At 52.4% G+C, this 25892-nt stretch overlaps 8 protein-coding genes across 8 annotated transcripts; 5 read left to right on the top strand and 3 right to left on the bottom strand.

Annotated features, from left to right (window-relative positions):
* Nucleotides 1–373: 373 nt before the first annotated feature.
* Nucleotides 374–3540, bottom strand: J4E83_006444 (uncharacterized protein; the record flags this gene model as incomplete). The annotated part of the gene is made up of 2 exons (XM_049333357.1): nt 374–1161; nt 1215–3540. The coding sequence occupies 2 exons, from the start codon at nt 3538–3540 to the stop codon at nt 374–376; spliced, it is 3114 nt and encodes a 1037-aa protein (XP_049187533.1).
* Nucleotides 3541–4738: 1198 nt separating this feature from the next.
* On the top strand, nt 4739–7024 carry J4E83_006443 (uncharacterized protein; the record flags this gene model as incomplete). The annotated part of the gene is made up of 4 exons (XM_049333356.1): nt 4739–4869; nt 4929–5184; nt 5235–5439; nt 5490–7024. 4 exons carry the CDS (start codon nt 4739–4741, stop codon nt 7022–7024), a joined length of 2127 nt encoding a protein of 708 aa, XP_049187532.1.
* Nucleotides 7025–8818: 1794 nt separating this feature from the next.
* J4E83_006442 (uncharacterized protein) lies at nt 8819–9919 on the top strand (the record flags this gene model as incomplete). Its single annotated transcript, XM_049333355.1, has 1 exon — nt 8819–9919. The coding sequence occupies one exon, from the start codon at nt 8819–8821 to the stop codon at nt 9917–9919; it is 1101 nt and encodes a 366-aa protein (XP_049187531.1).
* Nucleotides 9920–10093: 174 nt separating this feature from the next.
* J4E83_006441 (uncharacterized protein) lies at nt 10094–12013 on the bottom strand (the record flags this gene model as incomplete). Its single annotated transcript, XM_049333354.1, has 4 exons — nt 10094–11067; nt 11116–11488; nt 11538–11650; nt 11719–12013. The coding sequence occupies 4 exons, from the start codon at nt 12011–12013 to the stop codon at nt 10094–10096; spliced, it is 1755 nt and encodes a 584-aa protein (XP_049187530.1).
* A 1857-nt stretch (nt 12014–13870) lies between these two features.
* J4E83_006440 (uncharacterized protein) lies at nt 13871–15030 on the top strand (the record flags this gene model as incomplete). The annotated part of the gene is made up of 2 exons (XM_049333353.1): nt 13871–14217; nt 14271–15030. The coding sequence occupies 2 exons, from the start codon at nt 13871–13873 to the stop codon at nt 15028–15030; spliced, it is 1107 nt and encodes a 368-aa protein (XP_049187529.1).
* Nucleotides 15031–15795: 765 nt separating this feature from the next.
* J4E83_006439 (uncharacterized protein) lies at nt 15796–17245 on the bottom strand (the record flags this gene model as incomplete). The annotated part of the gene is made up of 2 exons (XM_049333352.1): nt 15796–16891; nt 16941–17245. The coding sequence occupies 2 exons, from the start codon at nt 17243–17245 to the stop codon at nt 15796–15798; spliced, it is 1401 nt and encodes a 466-aa protein (XP_049187528.1).
* Nucleotides 17246–18978: 1733 nt separating this feature from the next.
* Nucleotides 18979–21481, top strand: J4E83_006438 (uncharacterized protein; the record flags this gene model as incomplete). The annotated part of the gene is made up of 3 exons (XM_049333351.1): nt 18979–20134; nt 20888–21387; nt 21452–21481. The coding sequence occupies 3 exons, from the start codon at nt 18979–18981 to the stop codon at nt 21479–21481; spliced, it is 1686 nt and encodes a 561-aa protein (XP_049187527.1).
* Nucleotides 21482–23118: 1637 nt separating this feature from the next.
* On the top strand, nt 23119–25159 carry J4E83_006437 (uncharacterized protein; the record flags this gene model as incomplete). The annotated part of the gene is made up of 2 exons (XM_049333350.1): nt 23119–23290; nt 24204–25159. The coding sequence occupies 2 exons, from the start codon at nt 23119–23121 to the stop codon at nt 25157–25159; spliced, it is 1128 nt and encodes a 375-aa protein (XP_049187526.1).
* Nucleotides 25160–25892: the final 733 nt, after the last annotated feature.

Here is a 25892-nt window from a genome sequence, read left to right as displayed (position 1 = left end):
TGGGTGTAGACAACATGTAGGACGGAGACAAGGGGTCGAAGCCTGCAGCGCGTAGCAGGTGTGGAGCCCGCCTTGGCCAATTTTTAGATTCTCCCGTCTTTCCACCCGTCGCTACATTATCAGGGCGACGACTTTCTCGTCCCCACGCCTCAGGCCCGAGACGCCCTTGCGCTTCTCGTCACGATCTTCACATGCGAACCGTGACGTATAGGGTAATGACAGGTCATACAAAGGCAATTGCTGTCATGTATATTGAAAGTTAAGCTAGCCATGAGATAAGAAGCGACAGACAGAAAGTAAAAGAAGATATCGGCATTTAAGAAAGGTACAAAATGAGGCGTCTGCTACACAAGAATCGGCCGATGTTGTTCCTCTATCCGTATTGCTGGTTGGGATACTGTCCTTGCTGCCACTCTGCTCCTCCCATCGATGATCTTGAACCAGCTTCGTACTGACGACTATATCCTACATCGGATGGCGGTTGCTCATATGCTACTGGCGTGGTAGGCTTGGGCATGTGTCTCGGAGGTTCCATAGGGTTTGCGCGTTCATGCTGAGCGGTTGGTGCAGCATAGTAGCCGGGAGGCCCAGGACGATGCGGCGGTGCATACGAAGGGTGTCCATATGGGCTACTCGGTATAGCTACGCTAGAACGTTGATCAAAACCGTTATATCGGTCATTGCGCTCGTGAGCGAGACTACTGTCATCCCCGTCCAGGGTGGCGATTCTGAAGCTATCGTACAGCTTGGTCGTTTGGGCGACATCATCGAAATGCATCTTTCGGAGCTGCTTCTGCATGCCGGGGTTATTCTCGCCATCAAGGTGCGCTAGCGAAGCAGCGATGAGGAATGCGTTTCGAATCTGTCTGCCATTCCATCGGCCTACGCCAGACTTGGCTGTCTCATCGAAATGGGTCAGCGCAAATTCGTTGATCTCGCTCTCAATGATGTATAAGCGATCGGCTGCGTCCTGGCGTTGAAGTTCGATGTTCTTGAGTCGATTAATGTTGTGCTTGAAGATTTCCGTTGTTTGTTGTCTGTTGAGCTGGTCATATCGCAGATGGAGGTGAACTCGAGACTTGATAGCCTCATCAAGAACCCCGACTCGATTGGTCGTGAGGAACAACACGCCGTTGTAATACTCGAGCATTCGGAGAAATACTAACCATGATGTGAGTATAAGTGTTCCTGTTTGCAGTGTGATGACAGCTTACCCGATACCAGCGCATTCCTTTGAAGATCATTCCTATCTCTTTGCGAAATAAAGACCTCGGCTTCATCGAGTAACAGAATGCAGTCCCAAAGATGGGCCAAGCGAAAGAATTCTTTCAACGACTTCTCCACACCTTCCGGAGTAAACCCAAGGTCACCGCAGGTGATGGGAAACAGCGGCTTCTCGTATTTCTGGGCAACAGCCTCAGCTGTGGCGGTCTTTCCAACGCCAGGTTCACCATGCAGGAGGATGACAATACCTCGGCCTTTTCCTCGGATGAGATCTTGCGAGAGAACTTCAGTCCCTTCCGATTCTTCCTGCTTCTTCCTGAAGTGCGATTTCAGAAGCGATTCGATGAGTCGTTTGTTCGTGTTCTCAATCTGAAGGTCCGCAAATGCTTCGCCCTCTTTGCCTTGCTGTTTTACGGGCTTAAGATAGCGGGAGTCGATATGCACAAATTTGCGGTCCCCTACAGCGTACGCGAACATGCGCCGTGGTAGAAGAGCGAGGTCGTCTTCCGTAGGAGGAACTTCGTTATGCTGCTTTGCGAGAAAGGCATCGCGCTTGATATAAGCATTGTACTCCATGGACTCGAACAAACTATCATCCATGAGACTGTCATGGCTTTCCCGAAGAAGATCTTTGCGGTCAGAGCCCTTCCATGTTATGATGGATGTGTCATCGCTAACCGGTGTCAGGTTGCATGTCTCTTCTTCTAGTGTGGTAAGCTCGGGTTTCCACCTTGGGTATACGTTGGAAGCTTCGGTGAAGTCCACCAAGACGTCGCTGTCGATATGCTCTGGACTCTTAATTATGTCCCCTTTTGTGTCTTCAATGTCGTCCCCGGCGGGGCTTTTGATGACCGACCATCCGTTATAATAGCCGTATCGTTTAGCGATGTTTTCCACGAATCTGGACCCGTCACTCTTGGCGTGTTTCAGCTTCGTTTCTCGATCCTCGACGAATCGGAGTGGGTAGCATGGCAGCTCAGTGATAAGCTTCTTCCCCGCAAATGGTTCGAAAGGGATTGGAGTCATAACACAACCGTATCCCTCGCCATCATAGTCTAAATAGTATGACTGGATGGAGGTAAACTTCTGTACCTTGCAGATGGAGCAACCGCAGCCGGTCAACTCTTTGTTGTAGCCGACATGGACCTGAAATACTCTGCGGATCTCCTGCGTGGTTGAGTTTGCGCTAGGTCCTTGTTGGCCAGACTTTGGGACATACACAAGATCGCCGGGCTCGAAGAGATAGCTCAGGTCTTCGTAGCCAACTTTAGGCACCCCTGGAGCGGTCGGATCACGGAATTGTTGGCGCAGAGGTAGCAGGTGCTCTTCCACAAAGTTGACATAGCACTGGACCTCTTCAAGCGTTTCTCTCTCCAAATACAACGCTTCCAGATCGTCTGGATCTTGCTCTTTCTTATTGTTCGTGTCTTCATCATCGGCAACGGAAGCAGGCGCTATATCCATCGGCTTGATCTCATCCAGCGAGGCTCCCTTTGTTTCTGGTGGTGCTGATGAGCCTGCAACCTTTGTCTCGATGATCTGAAGCTCCTTCTTCATCTTCTCGTGGAAGTGAATGAGAAGTCGAAAAGGCTGCAGAAACGTATGTGGCTTCCCTTCCCAGGCTTTGTTGGCATCACTGAACTTCCCAAGCATCTTCATGACGGCTTTGGAATTGATCCGGACCTGATGAATCCAGCTGCCTCTGCGTACTGCGCTATGCGCTAGACCATGTTTCGTGATCGGGGTGGGGTCCTCAGAATCAGGTTGGACTTCAGGCTTTCGTCCAGGAATGCGCGCCCTTCTGGCATCCTCGTCTTCCATTTGACGTGGAAATGATCCACTGGTAATCAGTACCTCCAAAGCGAAGACTTCTTCTCCCCCGTCATCCCTGTTCTTGAACTGTTCCCAATTGCAATTTCGCACTTGAGGAACGACCTTTTCCGAGAACACCACGCCATTTGTCTCTTCTTCAGTGATTACGTTCCCTTCAACTTTAGTGGCTCCCTTCTGGTCTTTCGAATTCTTTGCATCAGGTTCGTCAGACTTCGCTGTGGGTGCCTGTTCTGTTCTGGAAGTGACTAGCTCTTTGATCGAACTCGTGAGCTCACAGATACTCTGGTTGATTTGATTAAGCAATACAGATCCAGATTCCAGCTGCGCAACGATGGCATCGCCCTCTCTGGAATCTTTGTTCGGGACCTCTTTCGGCGTCGGCATATCACATTCGGCAGGGTCCGATACTTGGCATACAGTACTTAAGACTGGCTGCTTGAGTTCTTGCTCCACGTTCGCAGCTCTAGGAGACGCCGCCTCCATCGTGTTGTTTGGCGCAAATGACGTGAAGGTCGATTTTTCACAGCGTGGAAAGGTGAAAGAGGTCTTAGATGGGAGGTAAGGTATGCGCTAGCAAAGAATTACAAGAATCTGACGACCGGCTTGGTGACAGAATGGGACGAAAGACGTCGAGATTCTGCTAGGAAGGTCGCGAGGCTTCCTCGTTGTACTGTAGGCTAAAGGCGGTCACCTACAACCCAAAGCGCCGAGCTTGCAGGATATATGTCGGCTGCGCGTGTGCTACAGACGCTTCTCACCAGTAGCGATCATTGCCGATATATAATTGTGGTTGCTTGCGGGTCAGATTATCACAGCAAGTTCCCCGTAATGTCCGGTCAAAACGGGGGCTGGCAGGGGCCAAGTGCAGACCTCGAGATACCGCGGCTGATTCAATAAGCCAACTGCTGCATCGAGACGCTGAGTGAGAAAAATCAGGATCGACGTGCATTGGAGGTAGTGCGGGGAAAATCGGTGATTGGCTAAGGCGTATACCTGTAGGCTGGGTATTGCAGTTGCTGCCGTTCGTCAGGCTAAGCGAGTATAGCAGCTGTGAGGTGTTCCTTGGAGAGACTGTCTTAACACCCTCGGAGATGAACCTGCAATGCCTATCAGTTGATGAGCTTCGCGAAAATAAGCCCTTGGCGTTTGCCTTGTCGGGAGTTTTGGCCCCCAGCTGCCTTTTCCTGTATCGACCCTTGTCGGTGTTAGCCTGGGATCAACACGCCTCTCTCAAAGGCTTCCAGATCTAGCGCTTGCACAGCCCAACTGCTGAAAACCGAGCTGATAACAGCATTGCTCAGATTGGCTCTGCAGCAGTCTCTCGGCCCCCATCTCACGCATTGAGATCTGTCCCTTCATTTGGCCTCAAGCCTTCGGATTGGATTTCCCCATCCGGCGCTGACGCAGCAAATGCGATGTTTGCGTTATCATTTGCATTTTACCGGAGGTCGACAAGCGATGTTGGGGTAGCTGCAAGAAGGTTGCTTTGGTGGCGCATATTGCAATGGGGCTGAGCAAGTTGGTGTGCTACCTTCTGAAGCTGTGCGACCTCCAGCTGGCAGCAGACTGAAGAAGAGAATTCGACAACCCTGAGTTTCAAGCCCTTACATCTGCAGTATTCGGATCCACAATGAATGAACTTCCACAAAATCCTTTGCCTCCCAAAAATGTGAAGGAAGTAATGAACGACGAGCACGAAATTAGAAGGTTTCAGCTGTTCAGGACAACCACCGGTGGTGCTTTGCGCTCCACACTGTCTGTGCCCACCCAATACAACAGTCAACGTGGTGAGCTCAGGACCATACCGAGCAAGTAAGTTTCCCAATTGCAGCACCCTACCGCTCGAAGAACGAGAAACTCATGCTGGAAAGCGAGCTTGAAGCTGTTCTCAGCAAGGCCAGTACATTGTTCCCTGGATGCAAATCCGAGAACTGTACTTGGGACGATGTCTTCGAGCAGATCGATGCTGCGAACGCGGCGTACGAAACCAAAGCTCCAAAAGGTTCCTTTCGAAATTTCATTCGGGGCGGCAAGGCTGATGCCAGGACACTCGACTCTCTTTGCTCCATAATCCCAGAAGAACAAGGCCTTGGTGTCTTACGCGGAGGATTGTCGTTCATCTTCCAGGTATCATTGCTCCATATGTTGATTTTTATATTAGCTGACCGTCTGTCCAGGCCTGGGAACAACGCATCGAGAATCGAGAGAAGATACTAGAGCTACTCGCAGACGTTGTTGACACTCTCAAGACGACAGCCGAGATGTACAAGATATTTCGAGATGGTGAACTGAAGGCGAAGACGTACGATCTTTACGGTATCATCGTCGATTCCCTGAAATTGCTTATCGAGATGCTGCTTCGATGTCGCAAAGAAGGGTCGCGTAAGTTTTACCCCATCCGATGTAAGCCGTCAAGCCCTCAGCTTCGATAGTCCTCCGCCGTATAAAGACACGACTGCCAGAGTACGAAGCAGTCGTGTTGGAGGGACTCGATCATAACATCCAAAACGCCAAGGCCGGGGTGACGATGAGAGTCGACATTCTCAGCGCACAAAGCCTGGAGCAAATCCGCAAGACGACTTCCGCGATCGATACCGAGTTGCACGTAACGCGTGCTCAAGTTCATAAAGTATCGCAGGGAGTCAGGCTTCTCGATGGGGAGACGAAGACTCTCAACCGAGGCATCAGCGAAGTCTTGAAACAAGGCACTTGTCTTGATGGAAAAGTTGATGTTCTGGATGAGCATCTCACATTGGTGCAGGATAACGTGATGAAGACATGTAAAGAGATGAAAGAAGACAACAAGCAAGGATTCCTGAGGATGAGCGACTGCATGTCGACGATGGTATCCAAGAATGAGGTTGCTGCTATGATTCAGACTGAACTGTACAAATTATTAGCCTCGGAAACGGTGTATCGCTCAAGTAAGTCGAGCCCAAATTTATGGACCCAGTCACAAGCTCATCCATCTCTAGGGCAGCCTGTCCAGCAAACTGTTAGAGCCGAGGTCATTGCGAAGGAGCGACGTCTTACCCAACGGACATTTTCAGTGACGATAGAAGAGCTTCTATTGACACTCCACGTGGACCTCGGATACTTGAGCGGCGAAACGGAGCACATCTTGAGGCAGAGCAACTCTTTACGACCCAAGGGCCTCGGCAAGGCGCGATGGCTGCTCACGACTGCGCAGTTCAAGAATTGGCTTAGTCAGCCGTTCTCTGGGATTCTGCTGGTTGATGGGTATTGCAAAGACGATGGTATCGGAAAGATATCTCCGTTGTCCGTCTTGTGTGCTTCTTTAGCAACCACGCTCGTCCAGACAAGCTCCAATATAGTCCTGCGCTTCTTCTGCAGCAGTCATACCAGGGTTGAACAAGACACGATCAGCGGACCATCAGGACTTATACGCAGCCTCATCACTCAGCTGATCCTTTATCCCGGCACTCCGGACATAGACCTAGATCCAATGGAGCAAGGTCTCTACGACGCAGTGTCGCAATGCAACGTGCTAGCATTGGTATCTCTGTTCGGGTCGATCGTGTGCAACATGGACAAGTCAATAACGATCATTTGCGTGATAGACGGAATATCCGATTTCGAAACTCCGCTTCGTGGTTGGGACAGGGAAATTCTTGGTGTCGTCGATCAGCTTCAAAACCTGGTATACAATCAGCGATCTGGTCCAACGCTAAAGCTACTCATGACTAGTGCAAACAAAGCGCTGAACATTGGGTCGCTGTTGCGTCGCGATCGTGGGGAGTATGTATCTTTGCGGTCGGGCAATGTCAGCGATAAGCCTGTGCGTGGGTTCGGTTTCGACCGAGACGTCGGGAGGATGTTAATGCCATCATCGCAGGAGAGTAGCTTCTTGGAGCCTGGAGGCTGGGGTGCACAAAGAGCGTCGCAGCGTGAATTCGCGTATGTAGGGCGACCACGCTCTTCAGGAAGCAACGTGCCGGGTGGTTGATGGGCGTTCTCATTTGCTGTACACAGGTCATCGAATGGTGTCGTGGTAGTGTACCTTATCTAGCGAATCACCAGTAAGCTCAAACAGAAATATCGCAATGCACGCGATGGGAGGATGACATCGGCATGGTGTTCCGCTCATCACTCGATGACGCACAAGCGGGCTTCGGCGAAACGTGTTTCCGAAGCGGTCCGGGCGCCGGGCCGCACGCAATGCAGCAACGCTGTGCCAGCCGTCTCAGCTTCGGGCAGCTGATAACGACTTGCACCATTACTTTCACCCTGAAAGCATCTTTTTGTGTTCGCGCTTGTCTCAGAATGATTCGATTGTGATGACTTTCGGTGGTACTTTGCGCCCAGCCTGACAGCGGCCTGGCTGCTCCGTCTGCCTACGACGATCCGAAGCGCGATCGACCAGTCTGCTTCTCCTATCAAGACCTTGCATCATGGACAACGTTCAGCTTAACACTTCAGGTCGATCAGGCGAAAGTTTCTGTACTCAGATATCTCATACGCAGACCCAGCTTCTCACTAACTACACAGTCCTTGTGTTCAACATAATCAGAAGCTGGATCTAGCCAGACTGCCTTTCGCGACAGGCGCCTCATGCGATTCCCACGGCGACGAGCACACTGCACGATGTCTGTCGAACACCCGCACCGAGTTGATAGACGATACAACAATATGGACGGACAGCGAGGAAGGCAAGTCTACATCCTGGCTGAGTGGCATGGTCGGCATGGGAAAGTCTACGATAGCGCGGACCGTCGCTCAGTCGAGGGCAGCTCGGAGCAGCTTCTTCTTTAAGAAAGGCGATGGCAAGCGCGGCAACGCCTAACGGCCTTTGACCACCATCGCCCTATGCCGCTGCGGAGTACATCATTCGACCAAAGCGGCAGCCGTTGCGGTGGGCGTAGGCAATGTGTGATATGGAGAGGTAAGGAGTCGAGGGTTGCAGCGCGTGGCGATTGTGGAGCCGCATTGCTACATCATCAGACCAAAGGGATATCTCAAACCTCTCTTTTCCGTGCCTCAGCCTTGGGTCACCCTTGCGCCCACAATTACCCATGCATGCGAACCGTCACGTATCGGGTACTGGCATGTTGTATCACGGCAGATGCTGCGATGTGAACTGAACGTCGCCAGTAGACCTTTTTACCCATCTCTAGCCTATCGCATCATACCCTCTCCGTCGACAAATCTTCAGCCTGCTCTGATTACTATCGCGCTAGGTCTAGGCCTTGCAGTCCGTCTTATGGAGCTGGGGAAACACCAAAGTCAACACGTACCAAGATCCCACCACGCAGTTGGAGCAACGCCACACAGAGCCCTGTCGTGTATCGCTCCCGCGACATCGCTCTACACAGATCGGTACAATCAATGTGTATTGTATACAATGTGGCAGCACATCACTATCGTGGTTGGGCTCCTTGCGCTTTTATGAGAAATTGGCAAGCATCCGCGGACGCAAGTGTGTATCTCACATTCAATTCATTGGCGAGAACAAGTATCGGGCTTAACATCACTACATGCAGGACGCCCCTTGATTACCCACCAATGGGTGTTGCACGGCATGTTCAACATGTCCGTGGAGGTGACCTCACTTACCGACCACCGCCTTCAAATATGAGGCGCAAACGAAGTTGTGCCTCACATTACGTACCGAATTCATTCTTCACTTACCTGCGTGCGTAATAGTGTCAATGGACCACTGCTGAGTGTTCTCACCATCCCGATTATAGATCTCACGAATCTTGTCCCAGTCAAAGATAGCACCACACTCTCACAAACAGCAATGACCGAACAAAAGACCATCGCCATCGTCGGCACCACCGGCTTCTTAGGCCCCTACATCACCGCCTCTCTCCTCCAAAAACACCCCCAAGCCACCATCCTCTGCCTAAACCGTAGCAAAGACGCAGAACAACGCACCACCTCGTCTCTCACCCGCATCAGCAACGAAGACCTCACCCGCCTCACCTTCACAACAACCGACATCACACTCCCTAACCTCGGCCTATCCCCCACCCAATACACACACTTCACGACCAACGTCTCAGAAATCGTTTTCAATGCGTGGAACGCAAATTGGGCGACGCCTCTCATCGGCTACCTTCCCCTCCTTAACGCTGTTCAACACGTTATCACTGCATGTATCGCCAGTCCCCTAAACCCACGCGTAACCTTCATGTCCTCGAACACTTCGATAATGAATCACCCAACCCGGCACCCTTCCACACCGCTCATCCCCGAAGTCCCCGCCTGGGACTTTGCCAGTGCAGCGAACACGGGGTATGGTCAGAGTAAATGTCTCGCGGAGCAACTTCTCGCTCGAGCAGGTCAACAGCACGGGTTACGCGTCGCTATCGTACGCGCAGGTCAGATTGGGGGCGCGTCGTCTGCTTTGCCTGAAGCACCGCAGTGGCCGATTCAGGGCTGGTTGTGGGTGATTTTCAAGACAAGTCAGAAACTGGGGTACTGGCCCGTGAGGATGAATGCTGTGGATTGGATTCCGGTGGATTCGTTGGCGGAAGGGATTGCCAATGTCACTTTATCACAGCAGAGCACATCTGCAGACAATGTTAAAGTGTACAACATGATGCATCCCCGTCCCGCGCCTTGGGTGCTGTTGCAGAAGGTGTTGGTTGGGCGGTTTGGACTTGAGGTTAGGGAGTGTAGCTTGCCGCAGTGGTTGGGGATGTTGGATCCACAGAAGTTTAAGATGCATGCGTTTTTGATGGAGGGTGGGGAGGGGAGGGAGGGCGAGGCGTTGGTTTTTAGGAATGAGAATGCGAGGGAGATGTTGCCGGAGGTTGAAGGCGTTACGGAAGAGCTTGTCGAGAAGTGGTTGAGGGGGTGGGGTTTGAGGCTGGAGGACGTGAGGGCGAGGCTGTGAGTTGGGGGATAAAGATGTGTAGAGGTGGAGGGGATGTGGTGGTTAGTCAGAGGGCACGGCGAGAGACACCAGGTGGAATAATTTGACATGAAATGGATATTTATCATTTCTTAGCGCTACATATCATGCAACTGCGCTATACGGTCCTGCCGTCAAGTACTCAATGAGCACCATCTACAAAGTCTGCTTGCCTCTCGTCTCAATAGGCAGCACCAACATACTGAAGAACGCCGCAATGAACAATCCACCACTGGCGTAGATCGGCGCCTTGGGGTTACTTCCACCCGCCTGGATAGCAACAATAGGCGCGCAAAGACCAGCAACGCGGTTCAAGAAACTGCTCATTCCAGTACCCGTGCCACGGATTGGGGCAGGGAACACCTCAGGTGTGTAGGCGTACAAGACACCGTACATGATGTTCTGGAAGAAAGCCTCGAGACATGTAAAGGCAAGCTGGAAGTCGGAGTCGGAAGAGATGGTGAAGAGGAAGACGAAGACACCGGTGATGACGGTGGCGATGGCCATTGTGCCCTTGCGGCCAACGTATTTGAGGTCGACGGTGTAGCAGGCGAGGATGGATCCGGGGACTCCGACGATGGCAGTGATGGCGTAGTTGCGGTAGACGATGCTGATGTCGTTCTCGACGCCGCCACCCGAGTTCTTGAGGTACTGCGGGAGGAAAGCGTTGAATAGCGGGTAGGCCATACCGATAGTCGACCATTGGAACCAGAGTAGTGCGGTGGTAAGACCAATCTTCTTGTCCTGGAAGAGAGTCCTGAAGCGCTTCATCGAGAAACGGCTAAGGGAGCGCTTGACGATTTCGAAGACGCTAAGCTTGACATCTTCTCCGGTGACTTCCTGGTCGCCGCCGATTTGGTTGAGAATGTCCTCGGTGAGCCAAGTGTGCGTCTTGTTGTAGTGCGCAATACCGTAGACGGTGGCGACAGCCTCGGCCTGGCGACCGCGAGACAAAAGGAACTTGGGTGACTCGTAAAGATGGAAGAGGAAGAAGCGGCAGATGAACATGAAGAATGTGATGGCGCCGAGAGTCAGGATGAGGTATCGCCAGCCCATGTTGTCTTCCATGCGGCATTGTCCGACGGGAGTACCGTCAGCGCATGAGAAGTTGGGAATAAATGCCCATGCCACTGCAGGTCGTCAGTAAGTGGTGAGTATAGCTAGCGGTATCGACTTACGGAGCGAGGCAACCAGATTACCGACGGGCCAGAAGATCGAAAGCAGCGTGAGGAGGTTTCCCGATGTTTGAGGCAGGAATTCGAGGAACAAAGCGCCGTCAACAGGGAGGTTACCACCGACACCAAGACCAATGCAAGCGTAGAGTGCGCATGTGCCGATCCAGTTGGGCCCACCGCCGGATGCAAGACCAAAGACACCAGCGAGGAAAAGAGTAAAGTTGAAAGCGAGACGACGACCGATAATGTCAGACGCGGTTCCCCAGAAGGAAGCGCCAATGCAGAGACCGAGGAAGAGCGCTAGTGTGGTGTATCTGACTTCCGTCTCGCTGACACCGAACTCAACGCTGAGTTGTGGTAGTGTGAGAGCAACACCCTGGATCATGGTAAGTCCTGTTGGTTGATGGGGAATTTGATACGCGTACCTGCAGCCACAAGTTGTCGGCCATCCAACCGCCACCGCAAAGAGCAAAAAGCTGCCATTGGTAGCGGCCCATGCCCATATCCTGCAAGGCTTTGTTGATAACCTTGGACTTGCCTGTGGAAGATCAGTACTGTTTCCTCGTGACTATTATCGGAGGTGATAGGAAAAGCCACACGACGTACGGTCATATGGCGTGTCGTTGTCCGAAGCAGCGACCTCTGCTTCAATCTCTGCCTTCAATGCTGCGACTGTCAAGCCATGGTTAACAACACCACTAGATGCATTACTGTCAGGGCGCGTGAGGCCATCTTCTGGTTTGTCGTCTTTGGTCGTTTTCTCTGTTGCAGCGAGGGAGGCGCGTGGGTGGGTGGAAGCTACAGAAGCGCGATGGGTCGAGTCATCAAGAGGTACATGGACGCCGGGGAATTCGTCGACATGATGGGCCTTGAAGGGATTCACAAACATAGTTCGGACCATCTTGGCGTAATGATGGTGGTGGTGCCGCGATGGAGGATGGGCGTGGGGTTGTTGCTTGGGGTTGGCGCAATGGTAAGGATGGGTGCGATAATGGGGCAGTCGCGATTGGGATGATGCTGTCCAGGGTCGTCCAGTCGTCGATGTCGCTGTAATCTGGTGGCGTTGTCGTTTATGTGTCGAACCGTCACGGCGTCTTCACCCAAGCAGGATGCTAAAGGCTTGTGAGGCTTGGAAAAGCTTGTATATTGGATATGGCAAGCTTCCGCGACAGCAGGGTCGCAGGAAATTGATGACAAGAGTTACACGAGCTCGGTCCTGGAGGAGGGTCATGGCCCCTCATATACTCCAGCTCTCCCCGGCGCCGCCCCTGTCAAAAAATCTTTTGGAACGGACAGATGGTGTGGAGTCGTTGGTACGGTGCGCCAAGGTAGCGGCATTAAGGCGCGCCGTGACGTAGTGCTTGGTGGACCAAGCATCAGACCCCATCACGTTCCTCTGCCGTTCACTGCAAAGATCATCCCACGTCGCCTCTGTGGTTCGCTCGATCCTATTAGGCTTGGCCTTAGCTAATACCATCGGTCTGGTAAGCTTTGCAGTCTCTCTTCTTGTGCGTGGGTGCGCCTGCAGCAGCGCGCCTGATGCGCGCAATGACAGAACCTTACGCTGAGCCCTCGATGAACACAACAGCTCGCAGACCAGGTGCATCGGTTGACATTGATGGCTACCAGCACAGATCGTCGTTGCTACTGCGACGTTGACCTCGCGTCGCGAGGCTGTTCGCTTGTGGCGGACCCGACGAATTTTGCCGCGTGCCGAAACGCGACTAGACTAAAGACGTGCCGATTACGTTTACTTTCGCAGGCTTCGCACACGCGAAATGGCTAAGAAGACCGGCCTCAAATTATCGCCAGACGTTAATCACACCGACAGTAAGCGGGGTGGCTCGAGTGTTCTCGTTGAATGCCCGGATCAGGCATGACGTCCCAGAGATATCAGTCCCAGAACGCGCGGGATGCCTTCGACCCCAACATCGATGGGAGATCGACATGCCCTGAATGCGCGGCCTGCCACTGCTAATCTACTGGAAAGACCGAGACCGAAACGCTCGAATTGCAACGAGAAATCTGCCGTTCACTGTGGCAGGTTGCTGGACCCTTGCCCGGCTCCACACCTGCCAACCACTGCAGTAAGTTCACCGGTCTCCTCCGAATGCAACACTTTCTTTGGCAGCACGTGCTGAGTAGGCGCGAGGGTGGGCCTGCCCTAAAGCAAGTCGCATCGACAACGGGCAATGTCACGCGACATGCTCGATACAAGGACTCAGGGCCTTTCTGTTGACCTCGTATCGCCTCGGTACTGTAGTGCTACCCGAATGTAACCTACGTACGGCATTACTTGGCGACAGCAAGATCAAGAATCTTTCGGTTCTTCCCACCATGTTTCGCCTGAATCTGACACCAACTGCATCTCTCGAGCGACACCATAGGCAAAGCTGCAGGACGGCATGCATGTCACTGAGGAATGTTTGCGCACTCTGCGCCCGGTGTCGGCATCTTCCCAGTATCAGCCTTGCAAAGATACATAAGGTTTGATTCGATCTTTCCATCTCTCTCACCCCAACTGCTCCAGCCTTGCGTCGAGGCTGCCTTGAGGTGAGATGCGTGTTCCTCCCAAATGGCAACGGCGAACGTCGTCTGAAATTGGACGAGGTAGTAGCCCTCCTCATTGATCCGCTCTATCGTGGGTCAGCCTTCTTTCGAGCGACATGCACCAGCATCTTCTGTCAACAGTGCCATAAACACCACTCAGCAATAGCACGACCATCATTTCTATCAACTGTTACTATCAGCTACCAACATGTGCGACGCCGAACCCCTCGTCAGCAGGAACAGCGCTCAATGCGTGGTTGCCTTCTACAAGCTACTTGATGAACGGAAACGTTTTGCAGCGTCCCGATCCGTCGCAACTACACCCAAATGGCCAGCAGCCCGCAATGATCACTACTGTGACCAAGAGGTGTGTCAACACGAGGTCATTGACTTGTCCTCCATGTGTGAGCCGTCCGATAGCGATAGCGACTGCGACTGGCAGCCTTACATCACGGGCGACAAGAAATTCCCCATCATCGGATACGAATCTCCATCGAACAGTGAACAGTCCTTGACTGAGAGCTGCCGTCAATACTTCGCTGATGAAGCGGATGAGTACGCCGTTGAGGACGTCCAGATCAGGTAGGTGACCTGCTGACATTATGTAGCATCGTCCGTCTCCGTTACAACACACCGCCCACAGTCTACGATGGCCAAGACCACGGAAGCCGTCGGATGTCTGCGATAGACCCTAAATCAAGCATTCGCGCCCTCCGACAAGAACTCGACAACCTACAGATCAGCAGCGCACAGTCTTTTCTTGACCTAGAGGAGCAGCTCGACGTGCTCTCCTCATCATACGGTAGTCTGCGTATGGACTACCAAGCTCTCTCCGACAAACATAACGAACTCCTGGGGCTTTCGTTAAAGCAGTGCAAAGAGCTCGGCAATCACGCCAAGCTCTTGACGGAATTGAGCGACTGGAAAATGCGCACAGAGAACAGCTTCGCTGCGGTACGCGTCCAAGGGCAAGAACCGGAGGTTTTGTATTTCGACACACCGCGTTCGACGTCCACGGCGGATATCAGACTGGAGGATCTGAGGGATACTCCTCTCGCGACGCACAGTCAGGATGTTACATCGACATCGGTCGGACGAGACCACGGTGTCGGAGGAATACCGCCACATCCGAGCAATCCTCCCGCGACGCCTGAACGACGTACCACACATCCGCGCTTGGTCCTGAGACTATCGGCCAAGCCAGTCATGAAGGAGCAAGTCATGGAATCCCCTAGTGCCTTGCTAACGGACGAGCCGCAACGCCCGAAGCGCGTCAGGAAGCCCACGGAGAAGCGCAAGGCCGCTGAGCTAGAAGCCATGTCGACAAAGAAAGCGAGGAAGCTGAGTTGCAAATCAGCCCCGTTCTGATCGCATGAGTATAACGTCTGGTCTGTTGTTGACATGGTGTTGAGGGTTAAGTGAGACCATCGGTTAAGGATGATGGCTTGCCTTGAGTATAGCAGCAATAACATTCTTGCTTTTCCTTCACCATGTGCAAAGAAAAACGAAGTTACTAAACAAAAGCTTGTCTCCCTGCACCGCCACATATGACGATGTTTGCGGCGACTTAGGGCCTCCGAAGGTTTTCGGGGTTGAGCCACCCTGCGACACTTAACTTCAGCCCCGTCCGCCCTTTTCTGAACTTCTAAAACTGCGAAACCTTGTCTCAGCATTTCGTTCATGCCGAATTCAGAGATATTTCAATCGCGAATGCATGATTTAGACATAGCATCGGGGGCAAGGTAGTTTCGAGCGCCAGCGTAAGTAAGACTATGGCATGATATTACTATATGCTTACATGTACGCCAAAGAGCTAACATGCATGAACGTAGAAAAATGACCCGAGGAACAGACACGCGACGCAGACTGCAGTGCGTACGAGCGCATCATCACTCGCTATGAAAGTCTGAGGGCCAATATCGTCGGGTGCACACTTGCCTACTACCGGGTTGAACCCAACCTTACGGCTGCGGCAGTCGAACACAGGATCCAGAGGCTACCGACTCGTTGGCAACATATTCCAGATCTGATGACCTAGACCCTTCTTCACTCCCCTGGACGAACCGTGGCTTCGCGCTCGAGATAGCGCTGGAAGGGGTACACAGCGTTGACAAGAATACGATCCGAACATGATCAAGAGCCATCACCAGTAGCGTTCCATCCATCCGGCTCTCCTTGCGCGTAAACATCTATATGCAAATCCTGCCAATCCCAAATTTGCTCCATACCACCCATATCAACAGCCGCTGGATCGCCGACCGTGCCAAAGGGATTTTGAGCAAGGAACTGATCGATATCGAAGGACAGCTCATCCGAGATCGTCATCGACGGAAGCTCGGTAGCAGTAGAAAGTACCGGTGCAGCAGCTGGCTCCGGTGGCGCTGGATTCTTCACCGGTGGCATCACCGCTACAGGTGCAGGCTCATGCGCCGGCACTGGCGGTGTTGTCGTAGGTACCGAGGAAGAAGTTTGCCGTTGTCGCTTGCTCGCCGATGAGTATCGCGAAAGCTCCGGTGTGGCCTGCACGAGCTTGAAGAGGAAGTTGTACGATGTAGCGCCTAGTTTCGTTGTCCCGCTGAGTTGATGCAGCATGTCCAGCGAGCTTTCGATTGCATCCACAATCTCTTCGCGATGAGGTAGGAGGTGCTCGCGGTCGTGGATGATAGCCGAGCAGAGTAAGGTCGCGGTATCGAAGATCGCAAAGACAACCATATGGAATTTCGCATTGATGGGGAACTCGTGGTCGAAGAGCTGGCGCGCTACTTTCAGAAGACGCAACGCGATGTCGGCGCCCTTTTTCCGGAACTCGTCGTCCTGGTCGGCTATCGCGTCTCGCCGTTCTCGGGTCAGGTAGGGCTTGAAGAAGTTCAGCATCGTTACGAAGATGACGCAATGCAGCTGACAGCGCTGGAAGACGAAGAAAGGATGGGACTCATCAAATGATGTGTCGGGGTCTGTGAAGCGGAATATAGGTGGCAGCTCCTCGATGAACTTTTCGCATTCTGCCTCTATCGCCAAGACCTGCTTGTCCGAGAGAGCGTGTTCAGATTGGGCATTCCCCATGGTAGCGGCGATCCTACGGCCGAGGGTTGCTTGAAGGGCGATGTGTGCGAAGGGTGATAGTAGGTTTGGCTCCGTGGTCGACTTGTCGAGCCGTAGATTGGGGAACTTGAAGTCGAGATTCTTTTGGTCGATGAGGTTTGGACGGCCGAGCCATGCTGACATTTGCCTGCGCGAGAGTCAGGTCATGCTGCAAACATACGCAGGTTTGTACTTACCAGTCCCAGATGTACAGCAGCGTCCAGAGACGTCTCCTGATCTCAATGTCGAATTCACACAAGCCTTCGATACCTCCATCCTTATCGATGCCCAGCTCTTGCGCTTCCCGAATCGTGCGCGAAAGCGCATGCCACGACTCTACGATCTTTGACTCGGCTTTCAACCAAACGCACTTCAGGAACAGCTCTTGCACTCGTTCAACACTCGTTCTCGCTGCTCCAAAACTCCGGCTTAGCTCTTCCGCTGCGTCGGAGAACCGGTCCGTCAGAGTCTGGCAATTGCAAGCCAGTTCGAACTCAATCATCTTGCGGAGCGCAGGTGTGAGGTACTGCACCGAGTACGCGCAGATCCTCAGGAGCAGGCAGGTAAATTCTGGAGAAAGTTGCTTTCCGGCACCGCGATCTGCCCACCATTGGACGTATTGTTCGGCTAATGTTGGCCCGTATATTGCAGTGTAGCGGTAGTTGACGACATTGAGGAAGTGGTTGACGAACGCATCTGCTTATGGTTAGAGAATGGATTGCTAAGATCTCGCGATGTTTGTGCCTACCCGTTATTGATCTTGGCGGCACGGCTGAAAGGACTTTCTCGAGAACATCCGTCGTAACGGAGCTTTCTGTTGGTGAGTCTTTCCGGGGACCGTTCTTGATCGCGTTAGTTGATATCAATGTTGGGGGGTATCTTCTTACCTCCTCGACTCCGCCGACTTTGTAGTGCACATGACCAGGCATGTACCCCCACGCTTTCAGCCCATCTTCAAGCTCTTCTTGCTCGCCATCCTGCGACAGAAACTGCGGCTCTGCAGAGTCAGGAGCGCTTCGTTTTGTGCCTTTGATGCTGGAGGCCGAATTTTCACTGCGCAATCGCCGTTACTACCGCGTTCCGCTAATGGCGGGGTAGGCAGGACGATCTACATACCGAGACGATTCTGGAGAAGGCTCCTGCTGCCCTCTTTTGACAGAGAATTGACATAGATGGGGTACTTTTCGTGCCTGACAGTGATTGCAGGGCCATTCTCGCGAGCACTAGCCGCGTCATTAGTTCAAGGGGTAGATGCAGGGCCAATGTGGAGTGTCGTCACCTTTTGCTTCCTCCGTTGACACTCAGTACAGGACGTCGTCGCGCGACTGTCTTTCAGCGATTGCATGGTCGCCATTACACTTGATTGAAGACCGGTCAAGATTGCGTAGTTCAAGGTTTATGAAAGCATGGCGAACGGACGAATCCAACGCTGTTGAGTTGTGGATCGGACCCTAAGACCGACCCCACCAGATCCACAAGAGCCGCCGCGCCACCTCCACGGGCCGAAGTTTTGGAGCCAGCCAGAGCTGACCCTGATTTCTCAGCACGTCATGTGATGTGTGGCGACGCTTTTCCGTACGAAAAACTGTAATGTCTACGCGAGCGGAAACCTCAATTCTGCAGGATCGACGGGACCTCCGACATTGGCACAGTTTGCCCAGGCGGCAGTTGATTAAATCGCGCGGCTGTGCCACAATCCGGTGGCTTTGCTGACGGAGGACGCAACGACAATGTTCGTTCCTTTCGACCTCATTCATACGACTAGTAGTGTCGCCTACACGTCCCTGGCATTAGTTTTACGGATCTGCGCACATCGTCTAGACCGCGCGAGGCTCGCTTGCGCATCTCGGGGTACCTTCCAGAGTCCCCCGAGGCCGAGTATCCGTGGATGTCACCTGACGACGCGGTCCATCGACGTGTCGCGCATCGAGGACCCTTAGGAAAGATTGACATACCGATGGCATGGGTATAGGTTCAATCATTTCATGGCATCGCGTTGGAACAATCGCGGTCATGTTGGAAGGCTTCTCTGGTGTTGCCTTGGCTAGTCCAGGCATGATGTCATCGCACCTCGGATGCTGCTTGCAGCCTGGCAGCTAATCTCAAAACACCACGATACCGGCACATAGTGACATCTACGGCTAGCAGCTCAAAGGTCTTCAAAAATGTAACACAGGTCTAAAATGCCACTTCATCCTCTCCCACAGCAGCACCTAGGACGCCGCTTTCGACATCATGGCACGCGCCCTGCCTCTCATACCCTGGTCCAAGACCTCCATTCTTAATTGTCGCATGCATTTGAACTCGTCGAGGATAGCGCAGCACGCAGCTCTAGACCTGTTCGTTCTTGGATTTCCCCACCAAGCCAACAAACTTCTCGAGTCAATCCATAAGTACGGTCTTGACACAACAACCTGGGACTACTACGGTCACACTACCGAAGAGCAGTTGCAAGGAGCATGGACAACTAGCGACACTTTCCCAACATGGGCCCGCAGAGCAGACCACGCGGATACGGGTAGCATCAGCACCGCGGGTTTGCCGAACGACATCGCAACGAAAGCTGAGGAAGGGACGCTCAGTAAAGAAGATGTGGAAACCATACGCGAGCGCCTAAATATGAAGCCGGATGCTACCTACAGGCATGCCGGGGAAACCATGACGCTCGGTGCGGTGACACAGGTTGCGTTACTTGCGGACGAACATCGTCTAGCTACCAGTCTGGTCGAAGATAACATGAAAGAACTATATCAGTACTTGCTGGATAATTGGGACAACCCAGATAGAAGCGGTGACGAGACCAGGCACTACATCTTTCGTCGCCAAGGCTTGGAGTATTGCCCAGGCATCTGGCCCGTTCTCGCGTCTGTTAAGCTCGGGGATAGATTCGGTGTGCGTGCATCTGACGTGGATGAATATGTCAAAGAAGGTTGCGCCCTCATCGAGAAGCGTTCTACCGAAGGCCCCGCTCGACCGTATCGATCCAAAACGATGGCCGAACTTGTAAAGATGGTTGACAAAAACATCCTCACCGAACGCGAAGATAGCGGTGAAGATACAATACCCACTGTTCTCAAGGACGGCGCAACGGAAGCTCAGATTGCCGCCCTCGAAAAACGCCTCTCCTCACCCGACGAGCATTCGTTCATCGCGCTCCCCGGCGGAAAGCTTCCTGATGACTACAACGACTTCCTACGTGCGAGCAACGGCATCGATGAGGATATCTTCTACAGCACGGACGAAGTCAATACATCAGGAAGCTGGATGCATGACATGGACTATACTCTGTTCCCCAACGAAAACAACGGTCACCTCCTTCATGGCAGCGATAGAGACTTCGACGAAATCGAACTAGGCGACTACGCGTGCTTCACCATCGGCACTGGCGATGGTGAAAGGCAACGTTACACTTATACCACCTGCGTCGGTCAAACCCATCGTCGAGAAATTCGAGAAGGTGTACGCGGAAGCAAACGAGGGAAACAAGAGAGTTTACGAGCGTGCAGCTTTGGATCTTTATGGTGGTATAGATCAGCTCAGGGCGTTGGAGTGGCTATGCATCGAGTTTCAGCACTCCGCGTATGAGGAGAGGATTTGGGGTGGGCTTAAGCCTTTGCTGGAAGAGTATGTCAAGTGGGGAGTTGATCAATGGGACGCAGTGGAGAGACGAGAAAAGAGGGACATGAAGAAGGAGCAGGAGGAGAAGGCTAAGAAGAGGAAGAGGGAAGATGGTCAGCCTGATGGGGTGAGCGACGACACCAAGTCCCTTCGTACGGCGTGGGATTTTTAGTCCGTCATATGGAGGCTGTGGCCCCACCTCATGCTCACTGTCAGCCTCGTTGTGGTGCAGTCGCGGCTTACTTGGTTCAGGTAGGCAGCATTGCTGGGAGCGATAATGCCTCGTTCTTTAGCCGGTAGTATCGGCAAAACCCGGTGTGCGCCTGACCCTTGGCTGCATGTCAGCACTGGTCTCGCGGATATAAGTACAGGGTTCCTGGAAACATCAACAGCAATCCTGCGCTTATTGTCTCACTTCTCGATTCCGTCAATAACTCTTGAAGGTCCAGGCGAAATCCTGCCACAATGACTACAGACGAACAATGGTTACAATTATCACGAGACATTCGAAACGCAAACATTCCAGGATTCAAAGCGCTGTTCGAAAACAATGGAGTCGATGTCAATCTTCAGGATGACGAAGGCTCGTCTCTATTGCACCAAGCTGTACAATTTCGTTACGAATCGGTCGTCAAGATGTTGATGGAGAGGGAGGGTGTCAACGTCAATATTCGCAATAAGAGGGGTCAAAGTCCACTTTGGGTGGCTGCGTCGTGTGGTTACAAGGACATCGTCAAGCTAATGGTCGAACACGACAGAGTGGACCTAGAGGCAAGAGATGAAAACGACCAAACACCACTTTCTGCTGCGGTGATGCAGCAAGGTGGCCGATTGATGTCCGCTGCCACGACAGCACTGGAGAGCGTGGTAGAGGCGTTGCTTGCTAGCGGAAAGGTTGATCCCGATGCGAAAGACACACGTGGTCTTACTCCTTTAGCTTGGGCTTCGCGAACCGGAGAAGGGTCGGTCAGGATTGCCGATATGTTAATCAGCACCGGTAAAGTGGATGTGAACTCTAAGGATAAGGTTGGTATAACACCGCTCATGTGGTCCGCGGCATCTTACAACCATGCAACGAAGGAATTGTTAGTCAACAGCGGCGGACTCGAAGAAGGCCTAGAGCTAGATACTGGCTCGGACAACGTCAATCGTCGATATATCACTCATTGGATGAAATCGTGCAACGCTCAGCACGGAGGCCAGTGTGAACCAGCACCCCTTGAGCACAGACTACCTCAACAGTTGCCGCATTGGGTCATCGACATCAGTCGGGCGTGTTTGGTGGCTGGAAATACCATACCACGCTACGTTGCATTGAGCTACGTATGGTCACGAGGCGTCATCAACGACGTGAATAACAAGCGTCCACCTGACAGTATCCTGTTGAAGAGGCTCAACTTATCAGACTTCCAAACACCTGGATATTTGAGAAAGGTGGGGATGCAACTTCCTACTGCTGTCAAAGAAGCCATATCGCTGGTGAGAAAGCTTGGGGAGACCTACCTGTGGGTCGACTGTTTATGCATTGTTCAGGACGACGAGAAGACACGTGAGCAGATAGATCATATGGGCGATATATACTCAGGTGCGCATCTGACAATCATAGCGGCGACTCCCTGGGGTAGGCTGGACGGTTTTTCAAGTCCCTTTTACGGAGGCGTGAAGGATGAAAAGGTGGAAGACCTCTACAACGATCTCTATAGTACTGAGTGGGCCAGCCGTGGCTGGACTTTCCAAGAACAGCTGCTATCAAGGAGAGCAGTTGTTTTCAATTACCGTTACCTATTCTGGGAATGTCAGCAATGCGTTTGGAGCCCAGATGGACCAAGGCCGGAGATGACTGTAACCACAAGTGGTTCTTTTACAGTACCACACTATGAGAGAGCTAGCCGCATGCTCTCTACTTGTTACCCCGACTTCGATTTATACACTGAGATGGTCAGTCTCTACAACAGCCGCGAGTTCACATACCCCCAAGATGTCTTACCAGCTTTTTCTGGGGTCTTGACAACCCTTGGACGTAACTTTCCTTCTGGATTCCATTACGGGTTACCTCGATCTCATCTAGACATCGCGCTTCTATGGCAGCCCTTCCGCAAGGCGTATCGCAGAGTACGAAGAGACGAAGATTCTGGTACTACGGCGCCAAAAGCGCATCTACCTTCATGGTCATGGTGTGGATGGACATGCCCTGTCGACCCGTACCATCTTCGGACGCGATCTGCCTATTTCAAACAACATCATCGCGCTTCACGATCACCAGTCTGGAGGACGCAAAAGCTCGTACAATGGTACTCTCTACCCGAAGACATGCAGTGCCAAGTACCAGCAGATAGGTCAAGGGTCTCTGCAGATGGAGCACCCATAGTTAAGAAAGACGACAAATCCTCGAATGTGCCATCAGCTCATACCGGGCATCATGATGACCTTACCATAGGCATTGCAGATGCCGTTCACTCAGCTTATCGAGAATCGGGTCCTTCGCCCCGCCCTAGTCATACACCGCCCAGTGCAAGTTTGCAACACCTTCCTCAAAGTCACGATATGTGGCCTATCCTTTCTTGTCAGACCTCCTGTTTATCCTTGAAAATCAGAGCTGTCCATCATTCCCATCCCCGCTCACGGAGAAAGTTCAGCATGATATTCCCGTCGATATACAAGCTCTCAAATTTCGAGAATGGCCCAACACGGCAGGATGCGTGCGACCTGATTACTCTCGAGAACCGGGAAGGGCTCTCTGCCGGTATATTACGCCACATGGAGAAGGCTGAACTCAAGATGGGGGACACAGTGGATCTCATAGCCATTTCCACTGGAGCCGTCAATTCCACTGGTGTTGAGGGCGATCAAGAAGATAAGCTATACAGGCTAGAGATGGAAGCATATGTGGACTACGATCTCATCTTTCCCGCGACATCTGAATATTTAGGTCAGTACTACACTTGCGCTTCTGTCTTCCCCACTCAAGGATAATTTGATGCAAGATCAAGCTAACAAGCTCTAAGAGGTCAAGAAAGAGATGGAGTTGTATGGCGAAGAAGGCCCAGATGGACGAGAGTACCACTTCTACAACGTACTATGGGTTGAGCGCGAGGAAGGAGTAGCATACCGGCGTGCAGCAGGACGCGTACCGAAGGCGATATGGGATACAAATTGTACTCCGCTGACGAAGATTATCCTTGGTTGATCACGGTTGATCGATAGACGAGAATGCATCTCTACTTCGTCTCTACGCCTGCATCACTCTCTTCTATTTGTAATCAAGTCCCTGGTCGGGTAAGCGGCATTACACGCGCGGAGACGGGTCAGGCAGCTTCGCGCTATGAGCATGCGTTCGCAGCTTTAGGAGCTACATACAGATGTAGTAATCACTTCAACTGCGTTATTCGCTCATTGTTTGGGCGAATTGCAACGGTTTTCGTCTCCGGACGAGAGTGCGGAAGTGCCAAAGGCAACAATGTGATGATGCACAGTCAGTGCGTGAGCATTAGAGATTAGACGGTTGAGGGTGCATGAAGGAAGCGACTAGAGATCAAAAATGCGTCATGCGTGCGTCTCCGGACGAATTTCAACGGTCTTTGGCCGGACGCGATCATGTTCACATGTAGGAACAAGAGGTAAGAAGTAAGCCAGCTTGTATTGCCTGCTACTTAAGAAGGTCCATCACTGACCAAGCAGCCACTCAAACGAGTCCGTCTGTAGAGCAGCTCTCAACATGATCAAGATATTCGCGTAAGCCTTCCGTCCAGATTATTCCAAAGAGACTTGCTAACCTTTGCGTCAACCACAAAGCGTCGGGGTTACTGGATGGGTTGGCAATGCAAGCGCTCGTGCAATTGCAGCTGCGCATCCCGAATACGAATGGATAGTCCTCCTCCGAAACAAGGCGAAAGAGGAGAGTGTGAATCGCTTCCTGCCCCAAGGGACACAATTCGTGATCGGAGACTTTGACAGTCACGACGTCATCTCCTCTGCGGCAGCTGCCGCAGACGTAGTCATAAACTGGGGCAGTAGCGACCATGAGCCGCTGACCAAGTCCATCATCGACGGCATGAAGAAGAACAAATCTACCTGCTACCTAATCCACACCTCAGGCTGCGGTATACTCACCGGTGAAGTTACCAGAAGCGGAACCTACGGCCAGGCTACTACCAAGGTCTACGACGACTGGGACAATGCGAGCGACCTCCTCACTCTCCCTCCCGAAGCGCCACATGTGAATGTCGACACCATGATCCTAGCGCTCGACCGTGAAGCGCCGCACATCAAAACCATGATCGTCTGCCCACCGATCATATACGGCATGAGCCACGCCCAGGACACGCAGGAGCGCAGCGCAGCACGGCAATACGTAAACTCCACCCTAGATCGCGGAAAGGGCTTCGCGGTCGGTGACGGCAAGGCAATCGTCAACACGTTACACATTACCGATCTAGCGAACTTCTTCGTCAAGGCTACGGAAGCAGCCGCACAGGACGGTGGCGCCGCCACATGGGGAGGTGTCGAGTCGTACTACTTTGTGGAAAGCGGTGAGATGGTCTGGGGCGAATTCGCGCACGCTGTTAGCAAAGCGGCGTTCGAGAAAGGGCTGCTGGATACGCCGGATATGGACTACCTCAGCGCAGAGGAGGCGATGAAGATTGACCCGATTAGCAAGATTGGTTACGGCTCCAGTGCGCGGTCCAAGGCTATTCGCGCTTACAAGACTCTCGATTGGAAGCCGGAGATGCTGGGGATCTATGAGGATTACCTTTCGAACTGGCGGTTCAAGGCGGGCGAACCGCACCTGTTCGTGTAAACAAGCTCTAATATGTCGAATCTCTTTTGCTGCAATAGCTTAGTGTATCGGCATAGCTGCCGTGGCATTTGTTACGCGCACGTCTACTCCTTGGCTTTACTATTCGGTCCTTTGATTGCGCAAGCGATCAACGCCAGGAAGTCGCAGGTATATACATCTCTGGACTGTAAGCAAAAAAAAGGTTCACAACAGTGAAGCGCGCCATCTTCTTGCGCAATTTGCATGGGCTCCGCACGAGGGAGTCGGCGAGCATGGATTATGCGTGGGCAAAAAGAAGGTCAAAAACATACAACAGCGGGGATTCGCTAGTGGTCACCCACCTAACTACTAATCCGCCGGTATCATGCTTGTATATGGCTGAGCGGACGGGAAGCCTAATTTTCATGATCCTATGGTCGTATGTGGAGGATTAGGCAATTTGTACCCTAATACTGTCATTGTTGCAGCTTTCTCGATGCGTGGTTGGCACACCGTGGTGCGGGACGAACATCAGGGTCGCGCGTGCGAAATCGGCAGAGGAAACAACACTTAAATCGTTTTGCGCATTGATGATAGAATGCAAAAGTAACTTGACCAGCTTCCTTGTGCTGACTGAATTTTGATCGGACTGGGCGGTAGTGCTGATGTCATTTGCGCTATTGGGATAGCTACTGCTCAGAAGAACACAGACCTCTTCGCCATCATCAATGCCACCCAAGCCTCGTGTCTTCCCCTCCAACCGCACACAGCTGCG

Source organism: Alternaria metachromatica, assembly GCF_023757995.1.
Source record: "Alternaria metachromatica strain BMP 0045 chromosome Unknown scaffold_14, whole genome shotgun sequence".
Classification (NCBI taxonomy): Eukaryota; Fungi; Ascomycota; class Dothideomycetes; order Pleosporales; family Pleosporaceae; genus Alternaria; species Alternaria metachromatica.
The sequence above is the reverse complement of the archived record's forward strand: the minus strand, read 5'-3'. Positions and strand labels throughout refer to the sequence as shown.